Raw genomic sequence first — 20,331 nt, 5'->3', positions numbered from 1 at the left:
CGGAGCATGGTTTTTGTCATGGTCATCCCCTTCAACTCATGTTGGATTCCTCGATTGCTGTACAACAGCTATTAACCCGGTTTCTTACATAGATGCTGGGCTAAGTTTGTAGGAATGTTTGGGCATCATTCTATTAAAACCTGCCAAATTTTGGCAACTTAGTCACATCTGAGACCTACTTGTAGAAGTGTTCAAGAACAGTTGTTCTACATTCTCTATTCTTAAATAGCTTTCAAAGAGTTCTATCATTTAACATAAACATCTCTCCTGTTTCTGAATGAAAATGTCAATGTGTGAGCTTCCAGGATGGAACATACTGTGTATTTACCGTGATCGAGTTTCTTACACAAAGCCCATAATCTTCATCGAAGTTTGTGCTGCCTTTTGGTCACCATAAATTGCTGCATTTTTCACCAGATGGGCAGCGATGTATGATTGTTGATTTAGAAGACTATTGCAAGTCACAACAGCTTCAAAATAATAGTCACTGGGAAGAACAGCAAATTTTTGAAAGCTACAGAGGTGATATTGTGGATGGTACCTGCAGTATTTAATAAGCAGTATTCTAGGTAAGTTTAAATGCCTTGCTCTGGAAAGAACTCTTTTAAATAATCCAAACAGAAGCAAGCATGAAATTCCTTACTAAGGAAGACTAAGTATGTCATAAAAATGTCAGAAATGGTGATGGGGCTTATATAATCATCAACTGCACACCTCCCATAAAAATGTTCTGCTGTATTCCAATCTGGGAAAGTTTCTGCTTTTGCTGTCACCACTTCTGTCTGAAATATTATTTCAAGATTGCACAATACTTCTGAAGATGAGCAAAACAGTTACTCTGCCTTTTTGAAATCAGCTTTTGAGTAGCCTCAGTGTTCCAGCTTCCCTCTATCTACACTGGCCACAGATGATTCATGACCATCTGGAAACTGCACTTCTCCTTACTAAGTATCTTAGTCTCTTCAGTTTGCTTTCATGTAGCAACTTTTATTAATAGATATCCTGACTTACGACTTCCTAGTAATTGCTATATGAAATAATTTGCAGACATCAGAAGAGGGATGGAAAGGAGATGAGGAGTATCATGAAAAACAGCTCTGTGCCATTTTTCCCCAAGCACTCAACTTCTTGTACCTGACAAGCAGTTGTCCTCCTTGTAACCTTACTTTTCATTTAGGCTATAGTGTTTTCTTTTTCATGGTAGTTTCCATTTGTCATCACTGACTGAGGTGACGGATTTCTAATGAAAGGAATTTAGTTAGAAATAATTAACCCATACACACTCAGAATAGAAATTTCTGCCTCAGCATCATTTCCGATAGATTTTGTACTAGTTTCTACTCTTCTATCTCCCTGTTATTTATGTAGTAGCATAATGGACAGGTGCTTTTTCCCTAGACATTAAATGAAAACGAAGGTAGGGTGGAAGTAGAGCATTGCTGCTATTCTTTATTTCTACTGTTGTTTCATTACCTTCTTACATCTCCTTTCTGCCTTTTTTTTTTTTTTTTGTATTTTCTTTCCACAATTTTATTTTACTTTTTATTTTGCATTACAGTTTATATATAATCTTGCAAATGCTGTTTTTATATATAATTTTACAGCCCTTCCCTATTGCATCAGCTGCAAAAATGAACACTTCAGTAGTAAAGGTTACCAGGAAAAGAAATAGCTGGGTTTGGAATGATTATGCTCATGAAATGAACATGGCAGTGGTGGTAGTGGGGAGAAATCAGATATTGGCCATCCCTCCAAAAGCAACACTTGTAGAGGCACCTTTGGCTTGCATTTGGTCACTCTATTTGGTTATTTGCATGGTTAATCTTTATGATCATGAAGTGGGTTGGGAACTTGTGAGTTGTTTTTTCACTTATACTAGTTGGTTTTGTTCACTTATATTTTTAATGAATATACCACGTGGAATTGTCACGTATGAGACAGGCTGCACACAGCAATCAGACCGAGTATCTGGTGGCTTTGATTCAGACTGAGCAATTTGTGAAATCTGGCGTGGGGAAATTCAGAGAAGTGCCTTTTTCATATATGCACATAAAATAAATAAAACATAAAAGGCAGTAAATATACATAATTTATTAATACTCTTCTTCAAACCAAAACAAACACAACTAGAAAATTGGTTAAACCCTCAAAAACCCAAATGGTTTTGTGTATCAGAAAAAATCCTCTTGTCGGTTTTGTGTAACGATAACTGCAGTTTTTGTCCTACATAGAAATTCTTTTCTATACAGCCTTTCACATTTTTTTAGTTAACAGCCTGTATTAAAGTTGCATAGCTAAAACTACATAAGATAGAATGCAGCAGATGATCAAGAAGTCTACGTCTTTCTCCTTGATGTTCAGTATTTCAATGCAGTTGCTGAATAGAACCAAGAAATGCTGCATTCAGCATTAAAGAACTGGTGAATGCATGAAAAACCATTACGGACTACAGACAAGAGTACAATATTAGAGAAAAAAATAAAAAATAAAACTTCGTATAATGGTACAAAATGTTAAACACTGGCTGGAAAACAGTAGTTGACTACTTAATACAGAGGAAGTCCTTAAATAACATCAAAATTGAAGTCTCTGTACTTGTTATGTCTTAAGTATACTCAAAAATTCTCCCTCCTTTTTTACAAGACACTCTTTCTGTTCTTTCATGTCTTGAACATTCATCTTCTTCTGCAGTATCACAGACCATTTGGTAAACATAACAACTGAACCTCCTGTTAGGCTTCTGTTCTATATGCAATACAATATCTCTGTCAAAGTAAACTTCATGACTGTAAGTCTGAAATGAGAAAAATAATTCTGATTGCAGTCTCAATTTCCACAGCTTGATAACAGTATCATTGTTTGATATATCATTTAGTATAGTGTAATTTAGTAATATTAATAGTATATATTATAACAGTATATATTATAATAGTATATATTATAATTGTATTAATTTAGTAATAGTATCATTTTCCTTCGGGGGGTGAGGAGGGAATATATATGTATATATACATAACATTTTTTATTTCCCTGATCAGACAGGAAATTTGTGTGGACGCACACAGTCTGCCCTTCTAGAAAAAAGGCAGAGTTTTAAAAATATTCTGTGTACCTATTTTTGGGAATCTAAGCACAATTTAAAGCATTTAAGTCGCCTATACAGGCGATTATAAGAGACACCAAAGGTGCTGAGTAAATTAGACTACCTAAGTTAGGTACCTAAACTTGGGCTATATGAACTGCCCATTGCATCTTTCCAAACGTACACACAGCAAGGTCCATGCTTAATTCTATGCATGAATAGTTACAGTTCAGTTAAGGAGACTATTTACAAGGTGTACAGTTAAGTTGATGTAACTAGCCAGACAATGAGTATTCAAGTTGATAACTACTTCAGAAAGAACTAAAAAAAAAAAAAAAAAAAAAAGATGCAACTAGACAAAAAACATTGATTTCAAATAATTAAGATTTTATGATAAATTAACTACTGTCTGATGGAATACTTAATTTTTTTGACTTATGATTATATTTAGTACAAGTCTCATTCATAACACCAGGCAACACAATTTATCTATCTACTTCAAATCTGAATGAAAAATTAATGCATTTAATGGTAGGTAAACAGGAAAGGGGAAATGTTAGTGTCAACAACCAAAAAAAAGGAATGCTCCTCACCACATCCCAGGATTCCAGTAATGGAATACTCTTAAGTAGAATCCCACGTTCATTACAGCGTAAATCAAGGTGAGCTCTTCCATCAGCTCCTATTTCAGTAACTGCCACAGTGGATAACAAATCCAGTTCATCTTCATAGTCTACAATTTTGAATGTCTTAGGAAAAACAAAGCCTTAAGTTTACATATGAAACAATTTCACATTCCCTGAAGAATTGGAAAGTATTCTGGCATCTCTTTGCCAGCCTGATAGCCAACAAGCATCTTTCCTCACACAAGGTTTCTAACTTAGGTTAGTGATATTCCTTAAGACAGGAAGAGAAGAAAGTGATGTTCTGAACAATGTACAAGTAAATGCATTTTAGATATGATAGGATAAATAGAAAAACAGATGGATAACACAGCTAATGGTTACAGGCACTGCACCTGTAACAGGAATGACTTCTCTCTTGCTAAACTTCTTTAATCCATACCCACTACATCAGTTACCTCTTGTTCTGGGTCATCATCCAGCACGTTAAGACGCTTTTTCACCACTCGACCAGAAGATGTTACAGTAACAGAGCTGTTCACCTTTGGAGAAAAAGAATGGCCCTGGATTTAGAGCGTTATAGTTTCATCATATCTATTTGACAACATATCTAATTCATGTCGTCTGCTTTCTGACCTTGCTTTAGTCTCTGGAATTGTGTCATGCCTTCTGCTCCTGACCTTGCTTTAATCTCTGGACTCTTGTTCTATTTATTAGCAATACATAACCTTATTGCTGCCATCTGTTCTTTATGAGGGCTTATGAACTTGGTGGCTTTAGGTGAGGTACAACTGATGTTAGTAATTAACAGCTTCTCATTCCTGTGGAGGTGGCAAAGTTTCTCCACTACCATTTTTTTTTTTAGAACTGGAGTTACTGGAGCCAAGATGTTGGAATGAGGATGAAGTCACCACCAATTTGCTTCTTCATCTTAATTCCAGGAGACAGGCAAAGTAGTATCTTAAACTATCACAGCTGCTTCATTGCATTCATCATCACTAATGCAAAAAATATTCAAAATTGGCATTATCAGTATCTTAATGGAGGTCAAAAGTAAAAAGCAGATTACAGACAGGATTCAACAGCTCTAATTTCTTAGCTTTTATTCCAACAGAAAGTTGTTTCTCAACTCCTAAATAACTGAAGTCAATCCATTAGATGACAAAACTTATCCTTTCTGAATTTAATAGAACTCCTGAGTATAGATTTTTAATACACAAACTTTTCTCCTAAGAAAGCTTCAAAATTAGTATCACTGACTACTGGGGACTTTACAGTACTCATAAGTGATTAAAAAAAGCACCTTTGCTTTCTATAAACTATATACATTGAAGGAAAATGACATAGCACAAAAAACTCTTCTTCCTAATTGTGTTCTTTGAACTTTTTTGACATTTGTGTCAAATGAAAAAGAAAAGCCACAAAAGCACTCTAAAAGATTGCAGGAAACAATGGAGGTGATTTAGCATCTCATTTCTGCCAGAGGTTCAGATCATCCCCTTGCCACTTGGTTCTACTATTCTCTACTGTTTCAGCTCCAGTTCAACTCACCAAGTAAGTAAAATGAGTACTCTTTTTTTTGCTTGTTTTTTTCTTTTTTTTTTTTTTTTTTTTTTCCCCCCAGGGCTGTTATCTACTATGTTATTGCACTGAATTGGCTCACCAAGGGTTACCTGAATGCTAACCTTGTCACAAGTGTGCAGGTATACACAGCAGGGAAGAGTCAAACTTCTTGAAGGAATGTACTATCTCTGTTATCTTACAAAGACTTACCCATAATTTATGAGACTTGAAACATTTATAGCATTTGTATAATCAACTTAGCAGAGCACAAATGAAGGTGACACCTTCATTTGAAGGAAATCTGCCACCATCCTGTAAGTATGTTTTACATCACTGATACAGTTATATTGCACACCTTAAAGACTGCAGAGAACTTAAAAAACAGCTTGAGGATTCAGAAATCTATCCTGAAAATATAACTTCTTTTCAAAATTTCTTTCATATAGCTTTAAAAAGACCAATGAAAACAAGGAATGTCAAAGAGCTTTGAGTTATACCCATTAAACACGTTGCTTGCTCATAAACATTCTAAGAACACCTCCTAATTGCTCAAAATTATGCACTGTCATCTCAAATGTTAGAAATTCCTGTTAAAACTCACACAGTTTTCTCTGTTGGCCTTGATTATGAAGTCTTCTGCAATTTCTATTTGGTCTGTATTACTTTCATCTTCTTTAAGTTTCAAGACTCTACCAAAGAGACAAAAATCACAAAATGAGTGTATACTCATTTCCATTTACTACATTCATGTCCATCTACTACAGTACTTCTATATTTTTAATCGAAAAGATCAGCTGTATTAAAACCATCAGAAATAACTGAAATTGAAATAAATTATGTTGTCCTGAATTTTTTTAATATCAAATTCTACTATTGCAATATTCCTACTACTACCTGCAAATACACACACTCATCATCTAGAAACCTGCAGATGTTCCTTCCAGGGCTCCTGATTCTGACAAATTTATAATTTTTCCAGTTTCTAGGAACTGATGGCAGTGTTTTGGCCCACAAATCATCAAACTACTGAATTTATTCAGTTATGCAACTTTCTGCCTAGTGAAACCAAGACTTGAGGAAAAAAAAAAAGTCATACTTTATCAAATTTGGTCCCACATGGATTATTCTGCCCGACATATCTGGATGGAAATATATCCAATCAGGTTCCAGTGAACAGCATTTCATATCTTGTATGCCATTTTTTGCCTGAAGAAGGAAGGGAAAGTTTAAAATATTAATATACTTAAAGTCTGACAGTCCTCTGAAGGTTTATAAATATTATTCTGACAAATATGACCAGAAAAGAAGGCAGAAGAACAAAGCAACAAATAAATAAATGAGTAGAGACTCCAACAATTCTAATTTTCAAGGATACTCCATGGAACTGTTTCAACGTTTCTTTCAATTTGCAATAAACACTCACTTTGTACCATGACTGTGTGCCTCTTGACATGACATGTGCAGCCTCTTCTAAAACTATGCAAAATGAAATGAAACCTACATTCTGCAAACCCTGGAACAATTCTAGTAATCTGAGAAGACATGAGAAATGTAGTAGCACAAACTTCATCTTGTGCTTCAAGCCTCAGGCTCAGCCCTTCTTATGCACAAATATTTATGGAGCATGTAAGCCTACAGTAACTTGTGATTTCAGATGCAAATGATGCAAATTGATCAAAATCTTCAAGTTTTGGAAGGTACTTTCTGCTGTTAAATTTAGCTGACTAATCATTCAAATTTTCAAATGCGTGAACCCATGTTCATGCCACCCAGAAAAAACTAGATGGGAAAGGTTTGCACAAGTCCCTTTGAATCTAAATTGATCTTCAGCCAGGATTATGAAAGATGTTCTGAAGCTAAAAGAGTCAGGAGGAGGATCACCGATTTGGTCAGGCTAATAAAAGAGATAAGTGCATTCACATATGAGAAGTTTTTTAGTAAAGAATCCTCAAGTAGGAGGCCAGAAACTCTTTACATAAATATCTTCATGTCAAATGCAGATCCAAAATAAAATTTGAGACAGTCATCACACATAAAAGAATATATGATGGATAGTACATAAAAGGAAAAAAAATAGGGATGCTGGATTAAGCAGAGTAATAACATCTTTCTAGAGAGAGAAAATGTACAAATCAAGGATAGACCACAGATATTAAGGAAGCTTGTTCTGCAATTTCTTAAAACGCCAACTGGTAGGCTGCCCAATTGGAAGCGCATTAAGATGATTTCACACAAGGAATTAGGTATGAGATTCTGCTCGACTCTTTTAACTTCTGAATACAATGCTATGTAGCACTGGCAGTGCTATGATTATGTTGCAATGAAGGAAATATCAGAAGCAATAGTAATTCAGAAGAAAATATGACTTCACTGGATGGTAAATAGAATGCTGTAGGGCAATCCCTGTGAAGGCACCACACTGGAAAATGAATACTTTGTTACCTCCAGCAATGCTCAGAAGGAGAGATGAGGACAAACACGACACACATTTATTTCAGAGAAGCTACTATCTCAATATATTACCAAAGCATTGTCTTTCAGAGAACAAATATAGAAGACTCCTCTATGCTTTTTCTTGTTAGGTGTGATGATATAATGCCAAGGAAAACCTCCAATTTGAAATGCATTCTCCAGAGAAGATGCTTCAAATAGCAAAGGTGGAGTATCTACAAACATGGGGTAATGTTAAGACCATTAGTAGAAGAACAATCATAATTCAGTTGATCCTTACAAGTCTAAATTACAATAAAGCTGTTAACTCTTCAGAACTTTTGAAGACAAGTGGAAATATACTGGCTGTTATAATTCTTCTAGCACCAGCAACACTTTCTCACCTAGCATCCAGGCACATATACGTATCTGCAATTCCCTGTGGAAGGTTACTGAGTTCTCACATCTTCATGCTGAACTACTTTCCTGATATCTTTGACTTACTTCATTCCAAATGAACTGGATATGCGAAAACTTAGCAAATAGTTAAAATTAGTCCAGCTCATCTGAATGAGAGTGGACATAAACATGAACAGATCAAACAGCAGTCAAATCGCATCTCAAAAAGATCACTATTCTCTTGAGAACAATAGTACTAAATAGCTAAGCATCCTTTTCTGTAATACAGCAAAATAATGCGGACCACAACGAATTCAATCTGTAGCAGAGTTCTTAGAAAAAACAAAGCAAAACAAAAACAAATTGAATAATTCTTATAATTAATGTCAAAACGAGTCTAGTTCTGTCTTGATTTCAGTTGGGATAAATAAGACAGATTCATTCACACAAATATTCTGTGTACTAAATGGGAAAAATGTCTTGGAAAGAAATGGCCTCTACAAAACTTTATAAATAAAAGCAACTTCTACAGCTGCTTTGACTCCCATCAGGTTTAAAATGAAAGAAGAGTTCTTTCTTCTCTTTTTTGTACAGAGAAATGCTTATTAAAAAAAACAAAGAAGGAAGAAAAAGAAAAAGGACAAAACATGGAGGAAATCTGCAGAGGGAATTTAAGCAGATAGAATGTAAATACTCAAGCTGAATTACTGTGAGGAGGGCAAGGTTCTTATCCTGACTTTCTTTTTCCCCAGAGTCTGATCCAAATTTTGTCTTGTCCTTGCCCTGCTTAGTCTAGGTAATTAACCAGACTATAACTGATGGTGCCAAGATTTTGCATGATATCAGTAATTATGGTTATATAGTGCTTCCCACTTTTTCTTTCTTATTTCTCAGAACGTAGCCCTTTATACAGTGTATGGGAACTGCTGAGTCATGGCCTGAACCTCTGATTAATCACCTGAGGTGAGCCATGAGTCAGCCAGAGGAGCACAGCTGAAGGCAATTCACCTGTGCTGCAGGAAGGGATGGAGCCTGGCTGCACCTCTCCTAGACCTATTTAAGAGCTGGCTACCAGAGGGGAAGGATCTCTTCTGGAGATCCCCTCTCTTGGTGTCTTCTGGTGAGCTCAACTGAAGGGTAAGCTCTTCCACTTACTCTCTTCTGTGATCATTGTTTACTTTGCCTAATTTTCTTGATCATATTGTGATTATAACATCTTGATATCTATTGATTATACACAATTATACTGTGATTATAACATCTTGATTATACATACAGAAAGGAATTACTTTGCTGTCCGTGGAAATGAAGTTTTTCCTGAGCTAGAGAAAGGTTCTCTTCCTAGATGTCTTTTGCACTAGCACATAGGAAATGGGAGACTGTGTGCGACATATAACAAAGTATACCATTTATGAAAACTGAGGTAAGAAATATGGAGAATGTTGAGGATGGAGGCATAAGCAGAGGACCTGCAATTATTAACATCTGTCAGAAGATGAAAAATAGGTCAAGAAAACTTGTAACATTTCACTTTGTGGACTTTTTTATTTTAAATAATGAATATATATGATAATATATCAAAATCCATCAAAAATTCTACTGGATGGACTAAATGGTAGGTATAAATGTTTTTCCAGCAGTACAACCATCTGAAGCAGTACAGGCTGCTGCTAAGGTATACTTTTCTTTGTTATGCTACTTTGCCAAAAAAAATCATAAGGCTGCAGCCACCTCTGCAGTAGCGTAACTGCTGCTTCAACTCCCCATCACTGTTATGTGTCACTTGCTCTTGTTGCTCAACTTTTTGTTTTCATTATTCCTGAGTCCTTCCCCTAGCAATGCAAGTTTTGAGTCTCTTAGTTAAGCCTCTTTGTTCATTTCCTTAGAACTCTCAAGTCTCATCTAAACATAAGCCACAAAGTTGTTCTTGGCAGCACTAACATGCATTTGTTCTAATTTGTTTTTTGTTAATTGAATTTACTGAATCCTATGATAATCAATCAAATTACAATTTTATATGCTGGTCCTTCAGAAGATGACATAATGAAGATCTATAGTTATCTTTTCTTTTCTTTCAACCATGGCCAAAATTAAATTTCTTATCCGTCAATAGCTATAAAAGCTGTGGTAGGTACATAGTAATGCATGTGTTTATATCTCTTTAGACCCCCTCTTGAGCACCTCATACACCATAAAAATAGCATCATATTTGAAGGAATTGCCATCCCTTCTGGCAATTTCTGTAGGGACAGTAGACTACATAAGTAGGAAAACTTTGAACAGTTAAATTACAGTAAATACAAGTTTAAACTCTGAAGTTGTTAAAATCTTACTCACTGAAGCATTACATTACACTGAAGGTTTGGTCAGCCATTTCACTCTTAGAAGAGAAACAGCTCCACAAAAAAAACCACAGGAATGCAACTAGCTGCAAACAGCAGCCACGGCAAATGTTCATCTAAGTTCAAAGCTTCCTGACCACAAATTTTTAAATATAATTGAAGATCAAAAACATTTCTCCCCCAGCACATGGGTTTTGAATATCATAAACAAAAACTATAGTGATTCATAAGACATGAGAACATATCAACTCTAGAATTCCTTTCTAAGCTCCCACAGTGTTTTCCAAAGCGCGTATAGCATTACATTCTGGTTTAGCAGAGAGGAAAATAAGGAGACATCAAATACAGTAGCCTATCACTGTTTTGATAAAACACTGCATTATACTTGAAAGCTTTAACTATTAATTCTGCATTTTATCTTTGTGCACTTCCTCAAGTTTATGTGAATCAGTTTTTGTTTGTATGCTATTATCTAACATTGTTTATAAACATAAAGATGAAAAACATTTTATGGGAACAGCCTCCTATAAAGTATTTACTACAGAATCCTTCAAAAATTAGAGGAAAAAAGCTTGCCTTATTTGATTTTGGAGAAACTTACTCCCACCTCAATTGTCTCACTTGAACTTTTTAGAATTTCTGAAGGGGAAAAAAAAGTTTCACAGCCTTTGGTCATTTATTAAGATTCTTATTATCAAATTCTAATGTTAGAGGTACCAGTAGAGATGAACGTCCGGCTTCAAAGAAATTAAAGGCATTACATAAAGCAGAACATTGATAAGTTAGTGATTTGAGGCATGAGGATAGATTTTAAGGTATCATTTCTTCTTTCCTTGGGAATTAACCTTACTGAAACTGGCACATTTCCAATAATTAGAAACATGAAAATGCAATTTGGACAAGCTACATACTATCTCGCTGAATTCTCTCCGCAGGTCAGATTAAATTTTCTCTCATCTTCTGCTTATGTGCTATATACAGTTTCCAAGTATCAATAGCAGCTGTTGAAGCTCTTTCTCTTTTCCTGAGCAGTCCTCTCAAAAATAAGAAAGGTGTTTCCATTTTGTGCATTACTTGTGAGGTTTCTAAAACAGATTATGTGCTGTATTAATTTGCTAGGTAAGTCACAGAATCATACAATGGCTCAAGCTATTTAATTTATTCTTGCAATTAAAAGTAAAGAAAAGCAGGAGTGTTCTATAATGAACCCAGAAATAAAGCAACAGCACATTAGGACAGTAATTTTAATGTTCTTGGTGCTAAAAAGTCATAAATAAACCACATAGGAGAAAATAATACAAAGATCATAAATACCTGTTATTTTAATGTTACATGGAAGACCAAATGGATACTTTCCCACAACTCCCACTTCACCATTCCAACTGAATTCACATCCCAGATCAAATGGCTGCTCCATGAACTAAAATAATGCAGAACAATTCAGCTTTATTGATGCACATTTACTTGCTTTTTTTGTTTCAGTGCTCCATTACTACTGCATTCTTTATCTTGTTAGATGCTGCTCAAAGCCTTAATTTGAATTAACATCCGATTTTTTTTTTAAATTGGAAAAAGGTAAACTTAAAAGGTTCACCTGTAGTTCAGGTTCAAATCAAACAAACTTCCATGCCCATCATTTTTTAACCATAACATTTTTTTGTAACTACAGACTGTGCATAAAAAGCAGCACTCTCTGGTCTAGCATATGTTGAAATGCCTGTCCAGCCCTATTTCTCATGTTTTGCCACCTGTGACTGGCAGAGCTAGAATTTTCTGATAGTGCATCCATTCATATCTTCAGGCTGTAAATAGACATAGGCAAGGATTCTATCCTTTGACACAATCCCCATGTACCTATGCGATGTTAAAGTATATTAATGATTTGTTACCACAAAATAGCATGGACCATATGAAAAATTTCCCATTACCTGTTCAGAGATAGCCTGGAAGTTATAGAGCCTGACCAAACCCATGCTATACATTACAATCAGGATTCCATTAGAAATAGCAACGTCTGTTACATTGTTACCAAATACCTGTAAAAAGAAAAATATTCTATTAAAGAACAAATAATTGAGAGAATGAAAAACCCAAAATTAAGGATATAATCTCAGTAATTAGATTCCTTTTCCTATAACTAAAGTTCTAGTTTAAGAAGGTTTCTGTAGCTCATCTGTTCTGCCGAGTTTCTCTAATACTTTGCGTTGCATTATCATCTGTGTCAGATAAGTCATATTCTACAAGAACATTTATTCTCTAATTAATTCTGAGTATATCTTCATATCACGTTACCCAGTTATTACAAGACATGAATAGACTGTATTGCCCAGCATCCCACAGGAAGTCAATAGGAAAGCTAACAGTTCAATATAAAAGTGCTGATTGCAGAACCTCTCCATCACCAGGGTAAAATACTAGACTAACCATGCCTCTGTGACTGTACAGCTGTACTAAAACTAAACTATCTGGCTGTCAAGAGTACAGATTCTCTCCGAATCTAAATTAGACACATACATGAAAAGCTGATTACCCCTTTAGAGATTACACAGTATTCATTTGTGCTACTCTTTAGAACATCTCCACTGGAGAGAAAAAAAAAAAAGAAAAAAAAAAAAAAAAAGGAACAAACTGATTCTTAATATTTAATGACAACATGTGAAGTTGGTAATTTTTTTTATACTGAGATGTTTGGAAGACCAGAGTTTTCTTTTTTTTTGAATTCAGAGTAGCTGTAGGAAGAAACAAGTAAAACAGGCTTAAAATCAATTAAAGAAAAGAAACCCAAAGGCTGGAATACTCCTAATTCTTATCCATATCTTTCAGTTTGGTCCTAAAAGATAAATTCACCTCTGAGACCTTGCTTTCTTTTTCCTTCTTTTTTTCTGTTGAAATTCATTTCGGTCCTAGTGTCTTCCAGCCTAAACTCTCTTTACCCTTGACATAAAGGATAAAAAGTTCCAGTCTGAACTCAGGCTTTATTGTGGCACACCACCTCAGTAAAACTGTTGCATTATATGCATTCTGTAGTATTCAAGAGTAACTAATCCTAACTGTAATGTAACAGTTACACCCTACCGATCCCTGTCAGGCTTAGCATTGCATTCACTAGTTATTTCCTTGGATTAACATACTCTCAAATTCCAAATTCAACCCTGACCTTATTCCTAGTAGTAACAGTTACTCTGATAAACAGTACAGGCCTAATTGAAGAAGTTTTTTTGTTTTTGGTTTTTTTACATTTTGCTTGCTATGACCCTGATGAATCCAGCATGCCATCCATGAAAAGATGGAGAATACCCCTGATATGGGTAGAATTTGTGCTTTCCAGTCATAAATGCTAAGTTTAAACAGAACAGTGCCCCTGCCTAAACTTTCACAGGTCCAAACAAAAAATGGTTAAACCTCCTCTTCCACTTCCCAGCCTTAGCCAAACCCAGCATGAGCTAAAACCCACTGGTAACTCTGGACCCCAAATGAGACTGTAGCTCACAGAACTTCAAAGACAGGTCCTGCACGTTTGTACTGTTCCACTTGTAAGATTTATCTAGAACACCTATGACTTAAAACATCGTTTTAACCAGAACACCAGAATTTCCATCAGCTTGAAGATCTAAGTGTTTGCTTATGTAGAAGGTCACAAACCAACCTCAGGAAGGTTGTTTCCTCTTGTCTGATAAAGACATGTTTATACTGTACCATTTGGTATCTATGATAATGCAAGTTGGAGTCATTTGTAACTGTGTATGGAATCAATAGACTACTACTAGAAATAGGTGAGAAGCGTATCTACGTATGAAGAGGTGAAAAGAACACTACACTCTACACTTCTCTAGCCTTTAATTACAGCAACTGTAGAACTGAAGTTCAACACATCGAGTAACCCAGTAACAATTCATTAACATTGCCTCTTCTGGAATTAAGATTCTTCCCCCAGTGCTTCCAACTATCAGACACTAAAAGAACATCACTGTTCATTTAAAAAAAAGTTGTGTCCTGAAACATTAAGTATGACTTCTGAAACTGTGGGACAGTTGCCTAAATCATGTCTCTCATACAACTACAGTGCAGAATAAAATTACCTTTTTGTTTATTTCTAGCATTCCAATAAATGACAGAGGCAAGACTTGGAAGACAGCAAGATGGAACAGTACAGACTGTTGGATACCTGCCTGGGAAAGAAAAAGCAATGAACACACATTATACTTGAGGTATTTACTGGCATTAGGATGTCTTTATATTTTACCATAGTAGCAAAGTACAATGTCTCTATCTGTCCCTGTAAATTTGTGACTGGATCTTGTAAAAATTAAAGAACAGATTTTCAACAAACTTACCTGCCGTGCTGCTGCAGGGAGTTTATTCTGAGCTGACTTCACAACCATTACTTCTTGAGGTGTATCCCAACTTAGGTACCTATTTGTGATAACAAAGACCTATCTTAATCACTGTAAAATCATTCAATAATAAATACACTATTTCATGCAAAATTTAACCAATTGTAATTAGGCGGATCCCTGCGTCCAGGCAAACTGCTCAGTATCTGACTGGAGAAAGGCACCTGAACTGTTTGTTCTTTTCAATAATGCAAAAGCCACTGGACTAGATGCCAAGAACAGCTTATTCCTTATAGAGTTGTGTAAAAACTTCTGAAAGTATGAACATTCACTGTCTTATTTTTATTCCTTCCCTTCACAAATCACCGCTTTCTTATTCTTCAGTCTAAAGATGACTTCCAGGAACTCAAAAAACCATGCACCTTGCCAGAAGCAGTAACTGCTGTGCTTTTAAGAATGAAGTGGATAGGATACCCTATGGAGAAGAATGTTTGTAAGTTGAAAACTGCTTACTTTAACCTTTAAGCATATTTTTCTTATGTTTCATGAAGGTTACTTTGCATTCTTAGAAGTTTGCTGCTGGTATGTTGTTATTGCACTATCAAAGGCTATAAAATCATCAGAGAAAAACCAACAGTAGTAGTCTCTTTGTTGGATTTTTGTGTGTGTGTGTGTGGTTACTTTTAAAGTACAAGTTACTTTTGTGTAACTTGATACCGAAATTGAGACAGTAATACTTAATTTGCTGAAGTGATTCTAAAGAAAACAGAGCAGGAAAAATACTCCAGGAAAACTGCTAGACAAACAAACCTATGTATGATTGTGTTCCTAAGGTTTTATGAGCTGTCTTTCACTCTAAGACATCCAAAAAACTATGCATCCTCTGATCTGCAGGGAGTGTTTTAAGGTAATCTATTTACATAACATTCAATCACCAGCAGCAATGAAAAATCTGGGAAATCATGGTAAAGTTTGATGAGGAACTTGGGACTTTGCTCTTTCCCCCCATTCTGTATTTGCAGCAAATTCCCTCCAATTAAAAAAAATTTTTTATAGTCCTTTGTAGAGGTTACCCTCCCAGAGGAATCATCAAATCAAGATTTTCTGAATGCACAAAAATTGGACAGCTTACTATACTGCAAGATAAACATGATTCCTCTTCTCCAGTTTAATACTAATGACTGTTAGATATATAAACCTTAGCCAATGTTTAATACCTGAACTTGCAGCAGGAACCCGCAAGGTATACTTTTTCCAGTATTTCCCCACAATCAGCAGAGAGACGTAGAAGCCAGTTCTGCACTGTTAAGACTATAAGGGAAGGTTTATAGTCTGATGCATTTGGTAGCATTTCCCCCTGTGTAACAAAAAGGTTATCATGAAGAAGTTTGTATCAGGATGTTACATAACAACAAGACAGAAATAAATACACAGCGCTCAAAAACTAAAGATGGAAAGCTTCCTGATAATCACATCAGAATCTCTTAAGTTCACGTCTGTGCTTAATAATCAGCTGTTACACAATTAATTTGATTCCAAACTTTTTGCAATGTTCTGTGGACAGTGCACAAGTGAAAAAATCCTCAAGAAGGGGAAATGTTCGCTACAGATAGTCTAAGGAGACTAAGCTCTTACAGCTTAGAACCGAGCTAAATCAGTCACATATGAGCACCCACAAAGACCTTTTCTTATGAAACAGACAAACTGTATTAGAACTATTAGTTGCTTCAGAAAAAAAATAACACAAAAATGTAACCCAAGAAGAAGAGAGAGAATGAGAAGTCTAACAGTGTGGCATCAAATATGGCAAGATTTTAAAGCTATGGAAAAGATTATCAGTTTAAAGTCAAATGGAAAATCCATTTGTAATAGCAATGAACAGTTTTGATTTTGAACTAAAAGACATTCAAATTGCATGATATTACTGTACCATAGGCACTAAGAAGAACAACACAAATACTGATTGCATTTTTCATTTCTCTTTCCTTGTGTGTTCCAGACTACATCTCAGCAGGGTGCTCCCAAGTACAAAATATTATAGTTTAAAATTCCACCAGGTGAAGCAGACATTTCAAACCAAACAAAATAACCCATGGATGAAGAAATACTTTTCCTTCTCTTTACAGTGCTCAATGAAAAATGGCTAATTGAATTGACTAACTTCTCTCAAATTTTACCTTTTTTGCGAGAAAACAGAACAAGCTTCAGTCTAAATACTGCAGCAAGACTATCTATGTATGAGTATCTATGAATGTAAGGGAAGAAAGGAGGAAAATTAATTAAAATAATTAACTAGAAAGAGGAGAATAGCATGTGGACAGTTACTTCAATAGGCCTTTTTTATATATAAAATGTTAACATCTGGTTAAGAAAAAGAAAACTCCCATTTACTGCCCTTGATAACTCAAAAATAAACAGAACAGAATTTATGTTGTAAGGAATTAGAATTGAGTTGCATAAGCATAAGGGCACAATTTTTAAAATCTTCCACAGATGTTCATGAAAAAGCACTTAAATGCACTGTTGAAAAATTCAGAGTATACCCCTAAGCATACATTCTGTCAAAATAAGCATAAGATGCAAACCTTGGATGACTTTGCTCACAAAAAATGTTGACAAAAACAGTTAACAGGGAAAGAATGCTCTACTCTGAATCTGTTCCTCTGAAAGATATTAATTTGTTTTTGCAAAACAATGCTCTAGTAAAAAGTATTCTTACCAGTGGGCATTCCAATAATAAAGCATCTTCTATTTTTTCTGACTTAGAACACTTTGGCTTTTGATAAAGTATTCTTGGCTCTTGTGCAATGCTGGAGGAAAATGATTGCTAATCATTAGTCTACTTTATAAACTACTTTCTAACACAAGTAATTTCATACACTTATATAAATCCTACTCTTTTGGTAAGTCAGAGATCTACATGCCTTAATTTTCCTTTGTAAATGCTATCTGAAATTGCTCTCAAAGTAAGGCTTATAAGTAAATGTAGTATAAAGTAATGCTTAAAACCAAACCTTTGCAAAGTTTTTGTTAAAGCAAGCAGAACAAGATATACTTAATAGTACTGTTGTTACTTTAGTAATATCCATTAACAAGAAAACATATTCCAGAAACTAAGAATCATATTGAAACCTTCTTCTGAAGTATTTCCAGAGTTCCCTTTCCTAATACAAAGGGATGGCATAATGTACAGACATGTTTAAAAACCTGATACTAGCATACAATCTTCATAGCGTGTGTAGTTTTCCCCTTATGGAGAAGTTGAGACAAAGGTAAACCTTCAAAGACTTTTATGTTTCATACTGCACCATCTCAATATTGTTTTGACCATGGCTTACACCAGTTCTCCTAGTCCCTACTCCTTTCCCACGTGGGATGGGTGAGGACTGATGTGAGCGGGACCCACCGGCCCCTACTCTGCCCTGTGCTGCTTCTGAGCTGTGCCTCTGCAGCGTTCATGGAACAGGAAAGCATGTCAGAGAACTGATCTGCTCAAAAGTAAATTTCACTCAGCTCACAGGGACAGTTGAGAAGGGTAAGGTTTGCTATATGTTTCCAACAGTTGTGATGTTAGAACTGCAAGCCAGGTCAACTTTTAATTGTAAATGTATTACCTGCTGATACAGCATCGGTAGTTGTCTAAGTAAATTCTTCCTCTTTCATAAGCAATAGGAGATGCAGAGTGCGTTGTCCAAACGTTCTTGAATTTAGTACTTTCCTGAAACAGACAGAGGCTACAACTGTGATGGACTTGTGAAAAAAATTGCATTTGGAAAATCCTTGCTCCTGCAGCTTGATAAGTGAGTTTAATGGAACCTTTCCTTTTGTACGACTGTGGCAGTTTTTTGGGTTTTTGTTTATTTTTTTAAACAAAACACTTTTTAAGAGAAGACTTCTCTTTTTTAAAAACTAAATTAAAGTAACTCTTTACTAGCTTATGCACAGCATGTGCAATTAACATTTTGTTCTTAATTGCCTCCATTAGAACTGTCAATTTTCATGCAAAAATATTAATCAAGGATAAAATCCCCCTCTGTGTGAATATGCACGTACCATTCCTTTATACATAAGTAATTGAATTTATTGAGCATCGCTTCCACTTTACTCTTGGTGACTGCTATGAAAGGTAGAAAGGCTGTCAGTACGGTTATTTGCAACATCAGCTGGAAGTGGCTCATTCTCACATAGATGGTTAAAGGTGCCTACTGCAGACACCAGCAGCAATATCCCCCTAACACAGTCCTACAAAACATAAGCATTTGTATAGGCCAGAGGGATGCCCTCACATGCCCATTCATCTGGCTGCATTAGGGGCTGCTAAATTCGGATAGTACATTTACTGGAAATCTGTTGTAACACAGCTGCCCACTGTCTGCCATGCCAGCTGTCAGTGCAGGGCTGTCAACTACTGCACAGCAGCTTTAATCATTCTTAAATGAAACACACTTAGTCTACAACTGGTGTAACTTCTCTATTTCTGTAACAGAAACGTCACTGACACGCTAAGGGTATGCTTGTTTACCTGCAGACCTCTGCTGATTTTCCTTTGAGAACTCCCCAAAACGTTACAGAATTAGTATTAGCCATCTTAAGGGATGGAAGAAGCAATATAAGATCTCCTAAGAGGCAATTTCTAACATGAACACGAGATTTACAAGCGCTTCTGCTGTTTCTTCACCACGGTACTCCGTAGGTTTCTGAGTCTCACTAAATACAGGTACCCGTTTATAACTCTCTCGGCTGCACTTGTATTCCCTTCCCAGACTTGCTAGCGCGACCCAGCGACTTCCGAAACGCGCGTCCCGCTCGCGCCGCCTTTACCTGGCAGAGGATGGTTCTCAGAAGCCCCATGTTCTTCCGGAGGGCCACGCCGGCGTCCCGGGCGTAAAACCCGCGGGCCCTGCGGCTGAGCAGGCGGCACACGTTGGGCGCCCGCGGCGCGGCCCTCCTGGCGACGGCGGGGCACATCCTCGGCTCTCGAGCAGCGCAGGCCCTGCCGCTCGACCGGAGCCCCGAGCCGCACGGAGAGGCCACCGACGTCACGTGCCCGCGGCCGCTTCGGCCCGCCCGGCGCCGGGGGACGCGGAGCGAGGAAAGGCTGGAGCAGCCGCTCCGGGCTGGGGGGCGCACGCCGGAACCACCCGGCCGGCACGGGGAGCGGAGGGCCCGGAGCGCCTCGCCATTCGCGGCGGGGACGCGTGACCCGGCACGCCGCTGCCCGCCCCGCGGCCCGCCGGGTACTGTAGTTCTGCGGGGCGGAATTCCGCGGCGCGCTGGCGCCGTGCCTGAGGGGCCGGGGCTGCCCGCAGGGGGCTCGTAGGGAGAGGCTTCGGGGCTCCGAGTTCGCCGGCCGCTGCCGCTGTGACCTCCGGGCGCCGCACTGAGGGACTGAAGTGAGTGCAACGCGCACGGGCGAACGGAGGTGCAAAGGAAAGAATTCCACTCGAGATTCCGGCTGTAAAAGGCGGGAGAGTTTTGTGGGAGATCCTTGAGTCCAAAGAAGAAACTGCAGCCGAAGCTCATATCTTCTCAGGTTCCGTCTGTGGGTGCTGGGGTGC

At 37.0% G+C, this 20,331-nt stretch overlaps 2 protein-coding genes across 7 annotated transcripts in view; one reads left to right on the top strand and one right to left on the bottom strand.

Annotated features, from left to right (window-relative positions):
* METTL8 (methyltransferase 8, methylcytidine) overlaps positions 1 to 20,331 on the top strand; it is a 78,972-nt gene that overhangs the window by 32,363 nt on the left and 26,278 nt on the right. Inside the window, exons 2-3 of one of the 5 annotated variants that reach the window (XM_048952571.1) lie at positions 14,537 to 14,647; positions 15,158 to 15,266. In XM_048952571.1, the coding sequence (XP_048808528.1) occupies positions 15,190 to 15,266 (77 nt within the window). In that variant the 5' untranslated portion in view covers positions 14,537 to 14,647; positions 15,158 to 15,189. Of the gene's footprint in view, positions 1 to 14,536; positions 14,648 to 15,157; positions 15,267 to 20,056; positions 20,167 to 20,195; positions 20,316 to 20,331 lie in introns of those variants that run through there. The other 4 variants (XM_048952576.1, XM_048952573.1, XM_048952574.1 and 1 more) reach the window with 4 other exon arrangements.
* Positions 2,070 to 20,296, bottom strand: DCAF17 (DDB1 and CUL4 associated factor 17). Of its 2 annotated transcripts, XM_048952560.1 has the most exons (14): positions 19,595 to 20,296; positions 18,388 to 18,491; positions 17,493 to 17,583; positions 15,991 to 16,130; positions 14,774 to 14,852; positions 14,519 to 14,608; positions 12,368 to 12,475; positions 11,754 to 11,859; positions 7,792 to 7,934; positions 6,365 to 6,474; positions 5,870 to 5,957; positions 4,164 to 4,247; positions 3,676 to 3,831; positions 2,070 to 2,794 (listed from the first exon to the last, which is right to left on the bottom strand). In XM_048952560.1, exons 1-14 carry the CDS (start codon positions 20,294 to 20,296, stop codon positions 2,606 to 2,608), a joined length of 2,190 nt encoding a protein of 729 aa, XP_048808517.1. In that variant the 3' UTR covers positions 2,070 to 2,605. The 2 variants fall into 2 exon arrangements, with proteins under 2 accessions (XP_048808517.1, XP_048808518.1); XM_048952561.1 differs by lacking the exon at positions 2,070 to 2,794 and having other exon boundaries at positions 3,719 to 3,831; positions 5,872 to 5,957.

This window comes from Lagopus muta, chromosome 8 (assembly GCF_023343835.1).
Source record: "Lagopus muta isolate bLagMut1 chromosome 8, bLagMut1 primary, whole genome shotgun sequence".
NCBI classification, from domain to species: domain Eukaryota; kingdom Metazoa; phylum Chordata; class Aves; order Galliformes; family Phasianidae; genus Lagopus; species Lagopus muta.
Note: the sequence above shows the minus strand (reverse complement) of the source record. Positions and strands in the feature narration are given on the sequence as shown.

Coding starts and splice junctions, on each gene's coding strand:
- DCAF17 (XM_048952560.1), bottom strand. CDS start 20,296: ATGAGCTTCGGCTGCAGTTTCTTCTTTGGACTCAAGGATCTCCCACAA. Junction 7,935..11,753: donor ATGTAACATTAAAATAACAG/GTATTTATGATC, acceptor CCATGTTTGTAG/ATACTCCACCTTTGCTATTT. Junction 6,475..7,791: donor CTCTGAAAGACAATGCTTTG/GTAATATATTGA, acceptor TTCCTTCTTCAG/GCAAAAAATGGCATACAAGA.